This window comes from Salmo salar, chromosome ssa22 (assembly GCF_905237065.1).
Source record: "Salmo salar chromosome ssa22, Ssal_v3.1, whole genome shotgun sequence".
NCBI classification, from domain to species: Eukaryota; Metazoa; Chordata; class Actinopteri; order Salmoniformes; family Salmonidae; genus Salmo; species Salmo salar.
Genome location: NC_059463.1, coordinates 6,365,530 through 6,384,634, shown reverse-complemented (window position 1 = coordinate 6,384,634; position 19,105 = coordinate 6,365,530). Strand labels below are relative to the sequence as shown.

At 42.9% G+C, this 19,105-nt stretch overlaps 1 protein-coding gene across 1 annotated transcript; it reads right to left on the bottom strand.

Annotated features, from left to right (window-relative positions):
* Positions 1-13,515: 13,515 nt before the first annotated feature.
* On the bottom strand, positions 13,516-18,485 carry LOC106582678 (vesicular inhibitory amino acid transporter). Its single transcript, XM_014165974.2, has 2 exons — positions 17,469-18,485; positions 13,516-16,093 (listed from the first exon to the last, which is right to left on the bottom strand). Exons 1-2 carry the CDS (start codon positions 17,886-17,888, stop codon positions 14,906-14,908), a joined length of 1,608 nt encoding a protein of 535 aa, XP_014021449.1. The 5' UTR covers positions 17,889-18,485; the 3' UTR covers positions 13,516-14,905.
* Positions 18,486-19,105: the final 620 nt, after the last annotated feature.

The following is a 19,105-nucleotide window of genomic DNA, read 5'->3' as shown; positions in this document are numbered from 1 at the left end:
TTCTTAAATGGAAGAAGTTTGGAACCACCAAGACTCTTCCTAGAGCTAGCCGCTCGGCCAAACTGAGAAATCGGGAAGGTGGGGAGGTGACCGAGAACCCGATGGTAACTCTGACAGAGCTCTAGAGTTCTGTCATCGAGTTCTGAGCTCTAGATGGGAGAACCTTCCAGAAGGACAACCATCTCTGCAGCACTCCACCAATCAGGCCTTTATGGTAGAGTGGCCAGACGGAAGCAACCCCTCAGTAAAAAGGCACATAACAGCCCGCTTGGAGTTTGCCAAAAGACACCTAAACACTCTCAGACCATGAGAAACAAGATTCTCTGGGTCTGATGAAACCAAGATTGAACTATTTGGCCTGAATGCCAAGCATCACATCTGGAGGAAACCTGGCACCATCCCCACGGTGAAGCATGGTGGTAGCAGCATCATGCTGTGGGGATGTTTTTCAGTGGCAGGGACTGGGAGACTAGTCGGGATCGAGGGAAAGATGAATAGACCAAAGTACAGAGATCCTTGATGAAAACCTGCTCTAGAGCGCTCAGGTCCTCAGACTGTGGCGAAGGTTCACCTTCCAACAGGACAACGACCCTAAGCACACAGCCAAGACAACGCAGGAGTGGCTTCGGGACAAGTCTCTGAATGTCCTTGAGTGGTCCAGGCAGAGCCCGGACTAGAACCCGATCGAACATCTCTAGAAAGACCTGAAAATAGCTGTCCAGTGACGCCCCCCATCCAACCTGAAAGAGCTTAAGAGGATCTGCAGAGAAGAATGGGATAAACTCCACCAAATACAGGTGTATGTTTATTTACATCTGAAGCTTGTAGCGTCATACCCAAGAAGAATCGATTCTGTAATCGCTGCCAAAGGTACTCCAACATAGTACTGAGTAAAGGGTCTGAATACTGTAATATTTCAGTTTTTTTTTTTTAAAGTGAAATTAACCAACATTTGTACAAACCTGTTTTTGCTTGTCATTATGGGGTATTGTGTGTAGATTGAATTTTAGACTAAGGCTGTAACGTAACAAAATGTGGAAAAAGTCAAGGGGTCTGAATACTTTCCGAAGGCACTGTACTTTCATTGACTTTCATAACACATTTGGACAGTGGCAAAGATTTGAACAATGGTAAAGTATTATTTTATTTACATGTAATGATACTTATAAACAGGTGCAGTAGGGTATGTTACTTGATGATAATGTTGATGCCATTCATATACTATTATCAACACACGACTTACCTATTAAAGTAAACCGATTGGCATTTTCTTCAGCCTAATATCATTTATTTTTATAGTGTATATTAAATGAGTCATTGGGTACTGGCACGTTGCCACTGGCGGTTGTTGAGTGTGAGCAAAAGGGTGTTCCCAATGGGGACTCTGCTCAGAGATAAGGAGGAAGTAGTAGAAGGCAAGGCTGGGAGAGTTTTATCATAGCTGCTTCTGAGAACAAGCATAGTAAGAGCAACAGTATCATGTGTCAGATTCAGGTACAGTTCACCACTGTAGGCTGCTCGGACATCAGCATAATATGAGCAGTGCATGTGCATATTAGGGCGGGCTGAGCAATGTGTGTGGCTCTGAGGCATCAACAGGGCCCTGAGTTTTTCCTGACCTAGTGACCCCGACATTGATGCAACACTGAAATAGCTTTACTACGTACCCATCATGTCTTTACTGTGTATCAGCATTGGGGTCAATTCCATTTAAATTAGTCAATTCAGAAAGTACACTGAAATCCCCATTTACAATTCTCTTCAATGCTTTTAAATAAGGAAATTGATTGAAATTAGAATTTGGTTTACTTATATATATATATATATATATATATACTGCTCAAAAAAATAAAGGGAACACTTAAACAACACAATGTAACTCCAAGTCAATCACACTTCTGTGAAATCAAACTGTCCACTTAGGAAACAACACTGATTGACTAGAAATTTCATATGCTGTTGTGCAAATGGAATAGACAACAGGAAATTATAGGCAATTAGCAAGACACCCCCAATAAAGGAGTGGTTCTGCAGGTGGGGACCACAGACCACTTCTCAGTTCCTATGCTTCCTGGCTGATGTTTTGGTCACTTTTGAATGCTGGCGGTGCTTTCACTCTAGTGGTAGCATGAGACGGAGTCTACACCCCACACAAGTGGCTCAGGTAGTGCAGCTCATCCAGGATGGCACATCAATGCGAGCTGTGGCAAGAATGTTTGCTGTGTCTGTCAGCGTAGTGCCCAGAGCATGGAGGCACTACCAGGAGACAGGCCAGTACATCAGGAGACGTGGAGGAGGCCGTAGGAGGGCAACAACCCAGCAGCAGGACCGCTACCTCCGCCTTTGTGCAAGGAGGAGCAGGAGAAGCACTGCCAGAGCCCTGCAAAATGACCTCCAGCAGGCCACAAATGTGCATGTGTCTGCTCAAACGGTCAGAAACAGACTCCATGAGGGTGGTATGAGGGCCCGACGTCCACAGGTGGGGGTTGTCCTGACAGCCCAACACCGTGCAGGACGTTTGGTATTTGCCAGAGAACACCAAGATTGGCAAATTCGCCACTGGCGCCCTGTGCTCTTCACAGATGAAAGCAGGTTCACACTGAACACGTGACAGACGTGACAGAGTCTGGAGACGCCGTGGAGAACGTTCTGCTGCCTGCAACATCTTCCAGCATGACCGGTTTGGCGGTGGGTCAGTCATGGTGTGGGGTGGCATTTCTTTGGGGGGCCGCACAGCCCTCCATGTGCTCGCCAGAGGTAGCCTGACTGCCATTAGGTACCGAGATGAGATCCTCCGACCCCTTGTGAGACCATATGCTGGTGCGGTTGGCCCTGGGTTCCTCCTAATGCAAGACAATGCTAGACCTCATGTGGCTGGAGTGTGTCCGCAGTTCCTGCAAGAGGAAGGCATTGATGCTATGGACTGGCCCGCCCGTTCCCCAGACCTGAATCCAATTGAGCACATCTGGGACATCATGTCTCGCTCAATCCACCAACGCCACGTTGCCCCACAGACTGTCCAGGAGTTGGCGTATGCTTTAGTCCAGGTCTGGGAGGAGATCCCTCAGGAGACCATCCGCCACCTCATCAGGAGCATGCCCAGGCGTTGTAGGGAGGTCATACAGGCACATGGAGGCCACACACACTACTGAGCCTCATTTTGACTTGTTTTAAGGACATTACATCAAAGTTGGATCCGCCTGTGGTGTGGTTTTCCACTTTAATTTTGAGTGTGACTCCAAATCCAGACCTCCATGGGTTGATAAATTGGATTTCCATTGATTATTTTTGTGTGATTTTGTTGTCAGCACATTCAACTATGTAAAGAAAAAAGTATTTCATAAGATTATTTATTTCATTCAGATCTAGGATGTGTTGTTTAAGTGTTCCCTTTATTTTTTTGAGCAGTGTAGATCATGAGGTAGGAAAATTACGTGGATATATTGAAGCAACATCTCAAGACATCAGTCAGGAAGTTAAATCTTGGTCGCAAATGGGTCTTCCAAATGAACAATGGCCCCAATCATACTTCCAAAGTTGTGCAAAATGGCTTAAGGACAACAAAGTCAAGGTATTGGAATGGCCATCACAAAGCCCTGACCTCAATCCTATAGAAAATTTGTGGGGAGAACTGAAAAAGCGTGTGCAAGGAGGCCTACAAACCTGACTCATTTACACCAGCTCTGTCAGGAGGAATGGGCCAAAATTCACCCAACTTATTGTGGGAAGCTTGTGGAAGGCTACCCGAAACATTTGACACAAGTTAAACAATTTAAAGGCAATGCTACCAAATGCTAATTGAGTGTATTTAAACGTATGATCCACTGGGAATGTGATGAAAGAAATTAAAGCTGAAATAAATCATTCTCTCTACTATTATTCTGACATTTCACATTCTTAAAATAAAGTGGTGATCCAAACTTACCTAAGACAGGGAAGTTTTACTTGGATTAAATGTCAGGAATTGTGAAAAACTGAGTTTTAATGTAAACTTCTGTATGTAAACAACTTCACCTGTACATCAAGGCTCTCGGCTCCGTCATATCCTCATATCTGCCAGGCACGCAGAGATCTCAGCTTGGATGTCAGTACACCACCTCAAGCTCAACTTTGACAAGGCAGAGCAGCTCTTCCTCCCGGGAAGGCCTGCCAGTGCCAAGACCTCTCCATCACGGTAGACAACTCCACAAACCTTGTCATGACCCTGTACAACACCCTGTCGTTCTCTGCAAACATCAAAGCAGGGACTCGCTCCTGTAGGTTCATGTTCTACAACATCCGTAGATTATGACCCCACCTCAAACAGGAAGCGGTAAAGGCCCTAGTCCAGGGACTTGTCATCTCTTATCTGGACTACTGTAACTCGTTGTTGGCTGGGCTCCCCGCTTGTGCCATCAAACCCCTGCAACTTATCCAGAATGCCGCAGCCCGCCTGGTGTTCAACCTTTCCAAGTTCGCCCATGTCACCCTGCTCCTCTGCAAACTGGCTTCCAGTTGAAGCTCAGATCCACTGCAAGACCATGGTACATGCCTACAGAGCAGCAAGAGGAACTGCCCCTCCCTACCTTCAGGCTATGCTCAAACCGTACACCCCAAACTCTACATTAAATTACTTCACCAATGGATAGAGCAGCTTGCTATGGAGCGGGCAAGCCGTGCATATGCATTGGACAGACTAGTGTGGGGTGCAACTGAAATACTGTGTGTTAAGAAAGCGCTGGGCATCTTGTTATGACATGCATTATCTGAGTTAAGCCCACACAATTATACCTATGGAGGAGTGGCTTCTATGAAAGAATTGAGGGAATCCAAATTGATGTTTGGAAATAAATATGCACTTTGTAAAAACCAGCTCATTCCTCGAGATGGATTGATCGTCTCAAAAACAAACGCATATAGTTTTCTATGGCCCACTAGTACATTTATTAGCTATTCAGCATTAGCTGCAATTTATTTTAGCCACAGCTTGCTAAGACAATATAAACTAGCTCTTTGCAGAGAGTTAGATACACAAACTAGTGTAATTATAGAACGCTTGTGGATTTACCTTAAGGAAAGCGGCATAGTGGTAATCAACATATTGTTGCATCTGCTGCACTGACCATGCAGACTGAAGAGAACCGGTGTTCGAGCAACCATGACTGCAGGGCTTGGGGAGAAGATTGTAGTCTAATCGGGTGCACCCAATCACCCCATTAAAAGGAGGAAATGATCATACCAGATTGGTACGATGATTTCCACTTTTTAATGGGGTGATTGTAGACTATAAAAACGGAGTGGTGTGTCACATCTTTATAGAAGGCAAAGTAAAAACCCAAACCTGTCTGTACATCAATACCGGTGTATATAGTAAAATATGGTATACCAATCAGCCCTACTAACAACGGCAAGTTTGTGGGTTCACTTCTTGAAACTGCACAGTTGTTTTGGATAAAGGCATTTGCTAAGTGCCATGTATTATATACCTGTAATAAAAGTTCTGAATTCCCTCTCGTTCTTGCTGGTGGATTTTACGTACCCTGCCAATGTTAGCACCGGCAGCAGAGACCTGAAAGGAAAGCTGCTGAAACACAACCCCGTCCACAGGGTGTCCTTACCCATCCCTGGGTGGAGGAGAACTCTACCAAGACGCCAACTGCCATGTCACACAGACCTGAGTAAAGCAAATAAGGACTTAGATCCTACTAGGGTAGGGTTGAGCAAATTAGGAACTCCTAGGTTGCGTCTAAAATGGAAACATATTTCCTATATAGGGCTCTACTTTTTGACCAGGGCCCATAGTGCCCTATATAGCGAATAGGGTGCCCTTTGGGATGCACACCAACGAACTGTCCTACGCGTTACTGTGACCAGCGTCTTGTTCATTAGGGCACGCAACAGAACATGTTTCAGTGCATTTTATTACGTTTGGTGCCTAATGACACAACCCATGCTTAATGCTTGACTTCCATACTGCTCACCATGCTATGAAATGAATGTTTTGTCATCAGTCATCTTTATGCCCTTGTAATGTCTGCCACCTTTTACTTTTCTATGGCATTTTGTCTTTTTAAATGTTTTACAGTTTGTACAATTGAGAATTTGATCAAATTCCCTGTCATTACTTGATTAAATAAATGTTGAATTTAAGTCTTGTAGCAATGTTCATGAGGTATAAATATGTGGAATTTGTTATTTTTATTGCTTTGAGGTAGCCGAATCTATATCTAATGCACAGGTGCTCTCTGAATGACAACAGTACATATTGTTAAAATACAGTAAGCAAACCAAACTACAAAATCATTCAATACAAGTATAGTGGACTGTTTTCCACCTGTCATTGCAATATTCTTTATTGCCACTAGATGGGCCCCACTCATTTTGATGAAGAAGCAATGCATCAACATGTTGATTTATGGGAGAAATAAAGAATTTGTTTTAACTTCATTTTCATGTGGCTACTTAGTGCGTACATTTGTCACGCAATTCCAATGTAATTTAATTTACTATGAAACACGAAATGTGATTGGTGTTTAAACATAAGTGCAGTAATACATTCACCTGCGTCTCAGTGGTAGGCTATACCTTCTTACAGTTATAGACCTATTGTATGCAATAGACTGTCACTTCCTGTGCCTCGTCGACATAAATGTTTCTCAAGTGAAAATAAAATGTGCATGAAAACGAATCTTCTCTCGTTGAATGACAAACACTAAATTGAATAATCCCGTCCACGGCTCCCACTCCTATGAGTAATACTGTTGACCAATCACCGACGAAGGGTCTTCGATTTGCCTCACGAAACAAATGTGCACAAAAAAACGAAAACCATAACAAACAACGTCATATGCATGAACTGTTTTAACTGGGAAGCATACGGCAAGCTTTATACACGTGTCCAGCTGTCAATATCGTGTTAAAATGGGTTGCTAATTCTACATTTCTTCATTTTGGACAATCCAGTTGGTTGAGCATATGTCAGGAGAAGTAAGTGGTTGGCACTGGTCCAATAATGTCACCGGTTGTAACGTCTTTCTCCCTGTCTATAAGGATCGGTTGATTTGATTGCAGCCTACCTAGTGCAATCAGTCATATCACCACTGCGATGTGAATGTTAACGGTAATGAAGCCTAGTTTAATAAGAACTGTTTGAGTGATGTTTTGTTCATAAATATTTTAGTTGAACAAAGGTACATTTTTGTAGATAGATATTCTGTGTAAATATCTGAATTCTCACTGGTGAATTCAGAGCACCATCCGTCATACAGTGCCAGGCAAAAGTTTACACACCTAATTCCAGGGTTTTTTATTTTTACTTTCTACTTTGTAGAATAATAGTGAAAACATCAAAGTTATGAAATAACACACATGGAATCATGTAGTAACCAAAAAAGTGTTAGACAAATCAAAATATATTTTAGATTCTTCAAGGTAGCCACCCTTTGCCTTGATGACAGCTTTGCACACTCTTGGCATTCTCTCAAACTGCTTCATGAGGTAGTCACCCAGAATGCACTTCAATTAATAGGTGTGCCTTGTTAAAAGTTCATTTGTGGAATGTCTTTCCTTAATGCGTTTGAGTCATTCAGTTGTGTTGTGACAAGATAGGGGTGGTATACAGAAGATAGCCCTATTTGGTAAAAGACCAAGTCCATATTATGGCAAGAACAGCTCAAATAAGCAAAGAGAAATAACAGTCCATCATTAATTTAAGACATGAAGAGAGTTCCGGAGAGTCAATCCGGAACATTTCAAGAACTTTTCAAGTGCAGTCGCAAAAGCCATCAAGCGCTATGAAGAAACTGGCACTCATGAAGACCACCGCAGGAAAGGAAGACCCAGAGTTACCTCTGCTGCAGAGGATAAGTTCATTAGAGTTACCAGCCTCAGAAATCGGAGCCCAAATAAATACTTCAGAGTTCAAGTAACAGACACATCTCAACATCAACTGTTCAGAGGAGACGTGAATCCGGCCTTCATGGACGAATTGATGCAAAGAAACCACCACTAAAGGGTGCTTGGGCCAAGAAACACGAGCAATGGACATTAGACCGGTGGACATCTGTCCTTTGGTCTGATGAGTCCAAATTTGAGATGTTTGGTTCCAACCGCCGTGTATTTGTGAGACGCATGTATTATGTGTTATTTCATATCTTCACTAATATTCTACAATGTGGAAAATAGTAAAAAAAAGAAAAACCCTTGAATGAGTAGGTATGTCCAAACTTTTGACTGGTACTCTAGCTCAAATAGTCAGACAGCAACGCCTTTTTTGGTCTCATCTTTTCTATTTTATAACCTCATCCTCTTTAGTAGCTGAATTTCAGACACAGAGAGGGCTAATCGAAGGTGCGAATTGGGTGGAGGTTGTCACGTGTGCTCCCTCTCTGGGGTCATGGTCACCAGGCTGCTCGTTAAGGCGCACACCTGTCACCGTAGTTATGTGCGTTAGCGCATAATGACATTCACCTGGACTCCATCACCTCCTAGATTTCCTGCCCTAGATATGTCACTCCCCTTGGTTCCTTCCTCAGGTGTCATTGTTTCTGTTTCTTGTCTGTGCGTTGTTCGTATTATGTCACACTCCCCGAACTTGCGTTCCCGACTCTCAGTGCACTCGTTACAGAGGCAGGCAGCTTCTGTAGACCTCTGCAGAATGCAGTTTTATAAACATAGGCCTGTCCCACTAATAGAAATCTTTATCAACAGATTATGAACTGTAATGAGATCGAGTGTGAACTCTAATGAGATCGACAAATAAATAAACTACAGTCCAGATGTTTTTTTCTGAACACAAATCCACATGTTCAGTGAACAGGCAGGCTTATCTGCTTGTGCCCACAGCAAAAATCTGGAAAATAGCATACCGTCTGTTAGCCTAAAACTTATTTCCATATACACGATGATGAACCAAAGTGGACAAGTTCTACAAGCTTCACATAGCTTCAACTATTAGCCTATACCAGGTGTCTTCAACCTTTTCTTGCCCTGGGACCCCCGCCCAGGGAAACTGACGACCCAGGGACCCCCATCATATGTTAGCAAAAAAAAAAAAAACACATTTCTTATCAGGTGCATGATAATGGCAAGGAGAAATAATCAACATTTAAAAATGACTAGATTTGCTAGATTTTCATTATGTTCACATCCCCCAAATGTACTGAACACAAATATAAACGCAACATGTAAAGTGTTGGTCCCATGTTTCAAGAGCTAAAATAACAGATCCCAGAAATCTCCATACTCACAAAAAGCGTATTTCTCTCAAATTTTGTGCACAAATGTTTTACATCCCTGTTAGTGAGCATTTCTTCAAGATAATCCATCCACTTATTTTTGCCAAGATAATCCATCCACCTGACAGGTGTGGCATATCAAGAAGTTGATTAAACATCATGATCATTACACAGGTGCACATTGTTCTGGGGACAGTAAAAGGCCACTCTAAAATGTGCAGTTTTGTTACACAATACAATGCCACGGATGTCTCAAGTTTTGAGGTAGCGTACCATTGGCATGCTGACTGCAGGAACACCCACCAGAGCTCTTCCCAGAGAATTTAATGTTAATTTCTCTACCATATGTCTCTACCATCTTCGTTAAAGAATTTGGCAGTACATCCAACCGACCTCACAACCGCAGACCACGTTTCATCACGCCAACCCAGGACCTCCACATCCGGCTCCTTCACCTGCGGGATCATCTGAGACCAGCCACCTGGACATCTGATGAAACTTTGGGTTTGCAAAACCAAAGAATTTCAGCACAAACTGTCCAGAAAGGTCTCAAGGAAGGTCATCTGCGTGCTCGGCGTCCTCACCGGGGTCTTGATCTGACAGCAGTTAGGCGTCGTAACCGACTTCATTGGGTAAATGCTCACCTTCGATGGCCACTGGCACGCTAAATAAATGTGCTCGTGATGGATAAATCCCGGTTTCAACTGTACTGGGCAGACGTGTGTATGGCGTCGTGTGGGTGACGTTGTGAACAGAATGCCCCATGGTGGAGGTGGGGTTACGTATGGGCAGGCATAAACTACGGACAACGAACTGGATGGCTACTGTTTTGTAATCAACGACCCAACTTTGCTATTTTGTAATTATTTTGCTGTCTATTTATACTCTATTTTCACAAAATAAATAGCTAACAAAATAGCTACATGGATCGAGTTTACCTTGTCTTTATTGAACTTTTGTTTCAATAATGTCTCTATGCACACTCACAGGGCCCTATACACTCACACACACTGTCACTCCAACACAAACACTCACTCCATCATTTGCTCACTCACACATCATATGCACATGCATTTATACTGACTCTACACACCCGCACACCCACTCACATGCAAGCTTCTGCTACACTTATCTTATGTCCTGTTGCTTAGTCACGTTACCCTTAAACATATCTACCCCATCACTCCAGTATCCCTGCACATGTAAATATGGTATTGGAACTGACTTTTAAAATATTTCAACTTCGCACAGCCATTGAAGAGGAGTGGGACACCATTCCACAGGCCACAATCAACAGCCTGATCTACTGTATGCGGAGGAGATGTGTCCCGCTGCATGAGGCAAATGGTGGTCACACCAGATACTGACTGGTTTTCTGATCCATGCCCTTAACTTTTCTTTTTTTTTTACAGTATCTGTGACCAACAGATGCATATCTGTATTCCCAGTCATGTGAAATCCATAGATTAGGGCCTAATGAATTTATATTAATTGACTGAGTTCCTTATATGAACTGTAACTCAGTACAATCTTTGAAATTGTTGCATGTTGCATTTATATTTTTGTTCAGTGTCTTACTGGAAGAAGTGTAAACTCTAACATGGCATATTAATTGGAAAGATTATTCCAAACACATTTTCGCTAATAGCAGCTGTTTAGCTATGGTTAAACAAAGGTTAGCCATGTTGGCAAAACAAATGTCCATGTCAAGGAAGCTTACCAGTAGCCAGCAGCACTTGCAGCAACTGGTAGGCTTACTCATGGGTGCTTTTCAAAGCCTATGTCTGAAACTCCAGTGAGTGTAATTATGTCCAATGATTCATTTGCTCACTATTAGGAGTTGAGAAATAAAGTTGACATCATTAGAAATATATTATCCTCTTTTCTAATGTTTTGTAATTAAAAATCTGTTTAGTCGCTAGCGACATTCATAAAAACAATGGGACATTTTTGGGGGACAAACATATTTGCGTGATGCCCAGGTTGAATACTCTACAAGCTCTGACTCGCAGCAGAATTAGATGTTCATCCATATGTCAAATTTCGAACTTGTTCCAAACGTTGAGGTTAAGTTTAGGTATTAACTCCGAATTATTAAGGTATGGGTTAAGGTTTGGCATAGGCTTAAAACAAAAAATATATAAAAAATAACTTTCTATCACTGGATTCGAACACGCAACCTTTGAATCAGCGCATGTGCTTATGCACATCCGCCATACCAGTTCATAACGCCGTAGTGAAACCAAAACCGACTTGAAGGTAACAGCGCGCCTATTGACCGGTTACCACGTAATCTCCCCGACGTTCTCAGACAGGGATGGGCATCAAATACTGACTTGTATCGCGGGTGACCTGCATGGAATACGCCTGTCCTATACCCTTTTGTATCTTTATATACTTAACCACATTTTAGATCTATAAGGCTAGGCTATTCCAAGCATTAGCAAAAATTACATAGGCTACAGTGATTCATAGACAACTACCGGTTAAAATTGACCATCATAGAAGCAAATGGTAACAATTATGGCACGTGACTTGTGCACCTGTAGTTCGCAGTGCAGCTTGTTAGAGCTCTCTCACCCTCTCTCTCTCACACACACACACACACAGAGACAGACAGACAGACATACATTACCTTTTTGGTCTGGAATGTAATTGCATAGAATTCCTGTAATTTAGATTTCTTATGACACTGGAATAACCCTAATCAATCTCATCAAACAAAGAAATGCTATGAATTTTCATGAATCATTATTTTATATCTGCAATAATTCTCAAATAATTCTACAAAACAAATCTCCATATTTTATTATATTTATCCAGAAAAAAATACACTGAACAAAAAATAGAAACGCAACATGCGGGAATACAGATATGTATGTAAAAGTAAGGGCGTAGATCAGAAAACCAGTCAGTATCTGGTGTGGCCACCATTTGCCTCATGCAGCGTGAAACATCTCCTTCGCATAGAGTTGATCAGGTTGTTGATTGTGGCCTGTGGAATGTTGTCCCACGCCTCTTCATTGGCTGTACGAAGTTGCTGGATATTGGTGGGAAATGGAACACGATGTCGTACACGTCAATCCAGAGCATCCCAAACATGCTCAATGGGTGACATGTCTGGTGAGTATGCAGACCATGGAAGAACTGGGATGTTTTCAGCTTCCAGGAATTGTGTACAGATCCGTGCCACATGGGGCCGTGCATTATCATGCTGAACGGTGAGGTGAACGCCGGAGGATGAATCGCACGACAATGGGCCTCAGGATCTCATCACGCTATCTCTGTGCAATCAAATTGATAATATGCAATTGTGTTCGTTGTCTGTAGCTTATACCTGCCCATAGCATAACCCGTCTGGCACCATGGGGCACACTGTTTACAACATTGACATTAGGAAACTGCTCTCCCACACAACGCCATACACCCTGTTTGCCATCTGCCCAGTACAGTTGAAACCGGGATTGATCTGTGTAGAGCACACTTCTCCAGCGTGCCAGTGGCCATCGAAGGTGAGTATTTGCCCACTGAAGTCGGTTAAGATGCTGAACTGCAGTCAGGTCAAGACCCCGACGAGGACGACTAGCACGCAGATGAGCTTCCCTGAGACGGTTTCTGATTGTTTGTGCAGAAATTCTTTGGTTGTGCAAACCCACAGGGCATAGGTCCACCCACTGGGGAGCCAGACCCAGCCAATGACTTTTTCCCCACAAAAGGGCTTTATTAGGGACAGAAATAATCCTGTTTCATCAGCTGTCCAGGTGGCTGGTCTCAGACGATCCCGCAGGTCTGCAGGTTCTGAGGCCTGTTGGACGTACTGCCAAATTCCCTAAAACAACGTTGGAGGCAGTTTATGGTAGAGAAATGGACATTCAATTCTCTGGCAACAGCTCTGGTGGACATTCCTGCAGTCAGCATACCAATTGCACGCTCCCCATAACTGTGGCATTGCATTGTGTGACAAAACTGCTAATTTTAGAGTGGCCATCTATTGTCCCTGGCACAAGGTACACCTATGTAATGATACTTTCGTTTAATCAGCTTCAATCTTGAAATGCCACACCTGTCAGGTGGATAGATTATCTTGGCAAAGGAGAAATGCTCACTAACAGGGATGTAAACAAATTTGTGCACAATTTGAGTGAAATAAGCTTTTTGTTTGTATGTACAATTTCTGGGATGTTTTATTTCAGCTCGTGAAACATGGGACCAACGCTTGACATGTTGCATTTATATTTTTGTTCAGTGTACATGTTCTCACGGTTTTTCGTTTTTATCACATAAAACCCACACAAATGTATATGATATAATTTAACTTATTTCTTTATTCTTTAATATTCATTTTCACGATATATGATAACGATTTGAGATTTACATTCCATCTTTTTGAAACCACAATACACTACACATACGGTTTTATAACATTTCCACAGGACCGTTGGATTGTGCAGAATGAAAAAATGTCTTTATGCACATTTTCTTATTTTCATGATCTCTTCATATTTGTATGATTCAGACACTTAATTCCGGACATCGAATAATTTCAATGAATCTCGCAGGTATAGTGTACAAGTAAAATGCATTATAATATCAAACATTAGGGGATAAATTCGAATTTACAGTGACCGAATTCCATGGTGATAATCATGTGACAGGATGTTCCTCTGTCTGGGGCGAATATCGGTCAAGTGACGGACTTGAGGGGCCTTCTTCAAACGATAATGACACAGCCTATTACTTCACATAATGACACAGCCTTTTACTTTGCCGTCTTTTTTCTTCCCAATTTCATAACCTGTGCGATATGTGTTTAGGCCTAACCATGTGTTTTAATGGTTATTCAAATTTACAAAACACGTCTTTCCTTGCACAATACTTTTCTTTTGTCTGAATATTATACATTCAATGTAGCTGTTTATAATGACTAATACTGTTTCAATATAGCGCTTGGAGAGAATACAAATGACTTCTAAATAAATCTCCAAGATATTTGGGATATTCCTAGTATTCATTAACACACTGTTTCATCATTCACGATATGTATTATATTTATGTTGTCTTGCTGATAGCTTATAATGTATTGCCATTATATTAGTTGCCATCATAATAGGCCCACATTACAGTATGTCAATGTGTTAATTAATAATCACATTCACTGCCCACTGAAACATTGAAAATCATGTAGAAGAAAGTGCCATCATATCAAACGCACAACTTTTTTTTATACCATTTAGTCACGATGCCGTCAAATGGTCGTCCAAAACCACATACTTGCATTTCAAATGAAATGTCTCTCAAGATGGGAAACCACCACAGAGAGATGAAGAAACATGTCCCATTTTGCAATTTTGTTTAGGTCGATTGAACTATTGTAAACCTTCACTCCACTGAAAAATATGGATATGCATTTTGTTCTCATATTTATACATTACAAGTTGAATTGTCCATATCCTATTTAGACTCTGTCCCACTGTGTGTGTGTGTGTGTGTGTGTGTGCGCGTGTGCGTGCGTGTGCGTGTGTGTATGTAATGAGTGAGCACAAATGAGTGCTTGCACGGCATTCGGTGCACGCATTTATTTCGCATGAATTCTGTTAGCAGGGATGCACTGACTGCGCTCAGTGGGGATTTCAGTTATACACTAAAAAGGGATGTGCAGTAACATCGATATCCAGTAGACAGTGGCTTGGCTAGTCTTCTATGCCATACTTGTAAGCTTCTACTAGTCCCTCCATTGAGTGGATGAAACCAGAGATGGCGCATATGCCTCCTATTACAAATATGGCGACATCAAAGAACACGTGGTGCCATAGCAGCTTTCTCCATAGCAGCTTGAGGTGGAAGAGGCTGGGGAGCAGAAAGCAAAGACCCGCGCCTGTCAGGCTTCCGGTCAGACCCATGAGAAGAGCAAAATGCGGTACATAAATGGCCATGAGCAACGTGAACACCACAAGGGTGCATCTGAGAGTGAGGCCCCACGCTTTCAGTCTTCCATCGCCTCCATAGCAATCTGGGAACCATGTGCGTTCTCGTTCACAGAAAAAGGATTTCTCCAATACTTCAACCGCAGCGAAGAATGGCAATGGGTATGACAGTAAAGCTTTGGCCACTAAGAAAAGGTTCACAACAGCCCTGATGGTTGACGGCAGGTTGTCGGTGATGACCTCCTTGGTGGCATCCGCCCAGGTCAGGTAGGCCAGAAGGGCGAACAGGCCTTTGAGGACGCATGCAGCGATGTGGGTCCAGTTCATCATACAGTGGAACTCGCTGGGCTTCACCATGTTCCCCTCGAGTGACGGAAGGAAAATCTGAGACGTGTAACTGAACACGATGATTCCAATAGAAATGGGGAACTTCTTCACATCGATGTAGAATTTGACTTTGTCCCAGGCCCAGTCGCGCGCTCTAGAGAGGCAGTAGGCAATTACCAGGATGTTGATGACGAAGTGCGCGATAGTGCACAGCAAACTGAACTTTGACACGGACTTGAGGTTCTTAAGGAAGGCGCAGGGCAACAAGGCGGCGGTGGCCATGATGGCCCAGGACTTCTGTGAGACGGGGAGAGTGGGAAAGCTGTTGTACATCAGGTTTCCGCTCACAACCACGTACAGGATGCACGTCATCACCAGCTCGATGATCTGGGCTACATTCACGATATGGCCACCTAAAGATGGAAACCTCGGTTGACAACAGGCGTTTGCAATGTCCACGTATGAGTCCCTTACACGCACCAGTTGGCCGTCTTCGTCCTCCTCGTACAGGCAGGCGATGAGGATTTTCCCCGTGTAGCAACACACCACGGCGGCGAAAATAATGAGAAACAGTCCGAGGTATCCCCCGTGGAGAATGGCGTATGGTAAACCCAGAACGAACATCCCCTGAAAACATACAGGAAGTTATTTATGGGCATAATAACCAGATACATTCAAGATAAACGTTTACAAAATGTAGCCTGGTATTTGTTGATAATAACTAAACATGTTGGAGATGGGTGGGCGTAAATATAGGAATTGCAAATGAAACAATTATTTTACAAAATGGAGCATTTGTTGAATGACTATTGCACTTTACGTAGGCCTACATGGATTACGCATTATGAGATAGTGTGTGCATGATTCATTGGGTGACATGCTTGCTTGTTGGTGTGGGTTCTGGTGGGCATTCCATTTAGCTGTGAGCGTGCCCTTTCCAGCTAATTTTGTAGTTGTCAATAGGGTGGAGAGACGTCCTGATTAAATCGTGACTGTCATGATGGTGATCATAGCTTTAATAGCGCATGATGGGACGGCGCTTGTCTTGGGACTTTTTGCCACATACAGATACACTGTCAAGTACACTTTAACACTTCAACGGTCGCCCCTGACCCGTTATTACACCTTTGAAGGTGATAGACACGCTTAGCCTGTGCGTAATGCAACGATGAAATGAGCTATAGACTAGCTATAACGTATATGATAGGCTATCGAGGAAAGCACAGAGCAGCGTAGTTTAGGCTACATTTCTGAATGACCTTGACGAAATGACTATCTAGAAGGGGAGATTCAGTCCTTTCGAATAGTATAACTCCTGCTTGAATGCGCTCCAGATCCACAGAGCCAAGTTCGTGCGTAAAGCCGCATCCACATATCAGTGCGCGTCATTTTCTTTTGTCAACTGGAATTAGAATATTTGTGTTTATATGCTAGATATTTTATAATTATTCTCTCGGCTGTGTGTGTGGCTTCAGATAATGAAATACAACAAAACATTGCGTTTTTCGCATTGGTTTAACCTCATTGTAACAGTGTGTAGTTTATCTTATTTCTTCATAGGTTATGAACCTTCCCAAACCACATCAATTATCTCCAAATACCCCAATTCATCTCCTTATCCAAAATCAAAAGGTTGTTTTTGTGTGAATTGGGCTCGGGCAATTAAAAAAAAAAGTATATAAGGAACTCTTGGAATATTAGTGTCTCTAGACATCCGGGATGCCTCACACTATTTTTTTAATGTTCTGGTTTAACACTGCTGTTGCCTAGGGTCGGGTTTACGAGACTGTTGGAATATCGAATGCCTTAGCCTCTATTTGCCTTTTCAAGAGGGATTTGTGTTCGCAATCAATTTGGTGATAACTGAAAGAAATGCTATGTATGTTTACATTTATTAACATTTGGCAGCCTATATATGGCAGGTAACATGAAGTAATCGTTGAATGAATGAGTGGGATAGGACACCTGCAAGCGGCATGCTGTTTTAATTATGCGTCTTTACCTGGATTGCATTCGTGACATTCCAGCCAGCTTCCCACGCGGTGATTTTCGGTGATTTTTCTTCTTCTCCCAGACCTGAGGCTTTAGAAGCTGAGAGCGGAGGGCCGGTGCCGTCTCTCTGGTAGTGGCTGTCCCCAGCCGCCATTCCGTCTTCTCCTCCACCCATCCCACCCTCTCCGCTCCCCTCTCCAATGTCACCACCACCCATTTCATCCGATTTCATGATGTCCATCTGCAGTCCTTGCCGGTGGTCGTAATCCAAATCATCGCATGCGGCGAAGCCCAGTCCCTCCTCGTCTGTGGCGGCCTGGAAGCCCATCCTGGCCATCATGCCGCTCACCTTCGCCGTGGATTTATTCGACACGGAGGTGGCCGCATTTGACAGTTTATTTTGAAACTTGCTTCGGATTAAATGTGCCATTGTTGCGTTCTCTGTCTAGCCGTTGGGGACAATTTTTGTTGTTGTTCAAATAAAATAAATAGTCAATAACTAGATTGCGACTCTGTTTCTGGATATGAATAAAACGAAGCTATAGTACGGACGGTTGTTTTATAAAGCCTTGATGGTTTTTAAGTTGCTATCTCCACTTCTTGATCAAAGTACTCCTGTTCTTAATCATCCCCAGGTTCATTTCACCTTCAGACGTCGGCGCTCCGTCTTCGCATCTTGTGACCGGCACTCTAGTCTTTAGCTCGACGAAAACGTCCGAACTTGATGCGCGATTTTTTTTTTTAGGGGGTGGAAATGTATTGCGCAGAGGATTACGCAAAATTGTTGCAATTCATTATATTCAGTTCGTTTATTAAATAATAACGGCTGCAGCAACGCTTCCACAGTTGGTTTTCCTTGGCGGTTACTGAGGTCAGTGCCGTACTCTGGAGCCTGGGGGTGGCACGGAGGAGGCACGTGTCATCATCAGTCTGCCAATACAAGAACTCGGCTTCGTGAAGCACTTCTCCAGCCCCCCAGAGCGCGTAGCCACCCCACGGAAGAAAACGGGAGAGATTTGCTGCATTTCTAGGGGAGGTGCTTGTGATACCTTGTCCCCTCCCCACCCCCCCGTATTCTACAACACTTCATTCTAACATCCAATTACATTCTGGGGGCTTTGAATCTTGCATGACGTTACGTGTATAAAAGGAGCTAGGTGGGAACTGAAAGGAGACACACATCAACTCTATGGACCGGGTTATGTAACTTTCAGACTAGAATTTGACCAAATATTTGTTGCTTGACCATTAGTTGTTGTTTTTTTTACGACAAGTGGACGCGCGTGTCTTCAGTGGCAACGATAGTTGACGTGCCTAGCCTACTGGAATTAATGTGGATCAAATGTCAAATTATTGTTCGTTTATTCATGAAGAAAATGCTTATTTTCTTGTTTCGTTGTTTAAAATAGGCTATAGATGGTAAGGTGGAAGTTAATTCCATATAGCCAATCGAGAGAGAAAAACATGTTTTTTGCTATTGATTTCAATTTAAATTCAGCATTATTTCTTAGGCTTGCATTTTACGCACCAAAACGTCTTCATTCGTTAGAATAGCACCGGTTTTCTTGATAGGCCTACCTATATCTAAGTCGAAAAATAATATAATTGGTTTTGTTTCTAAAACGGAGCCAATAATTCATTTCGAAA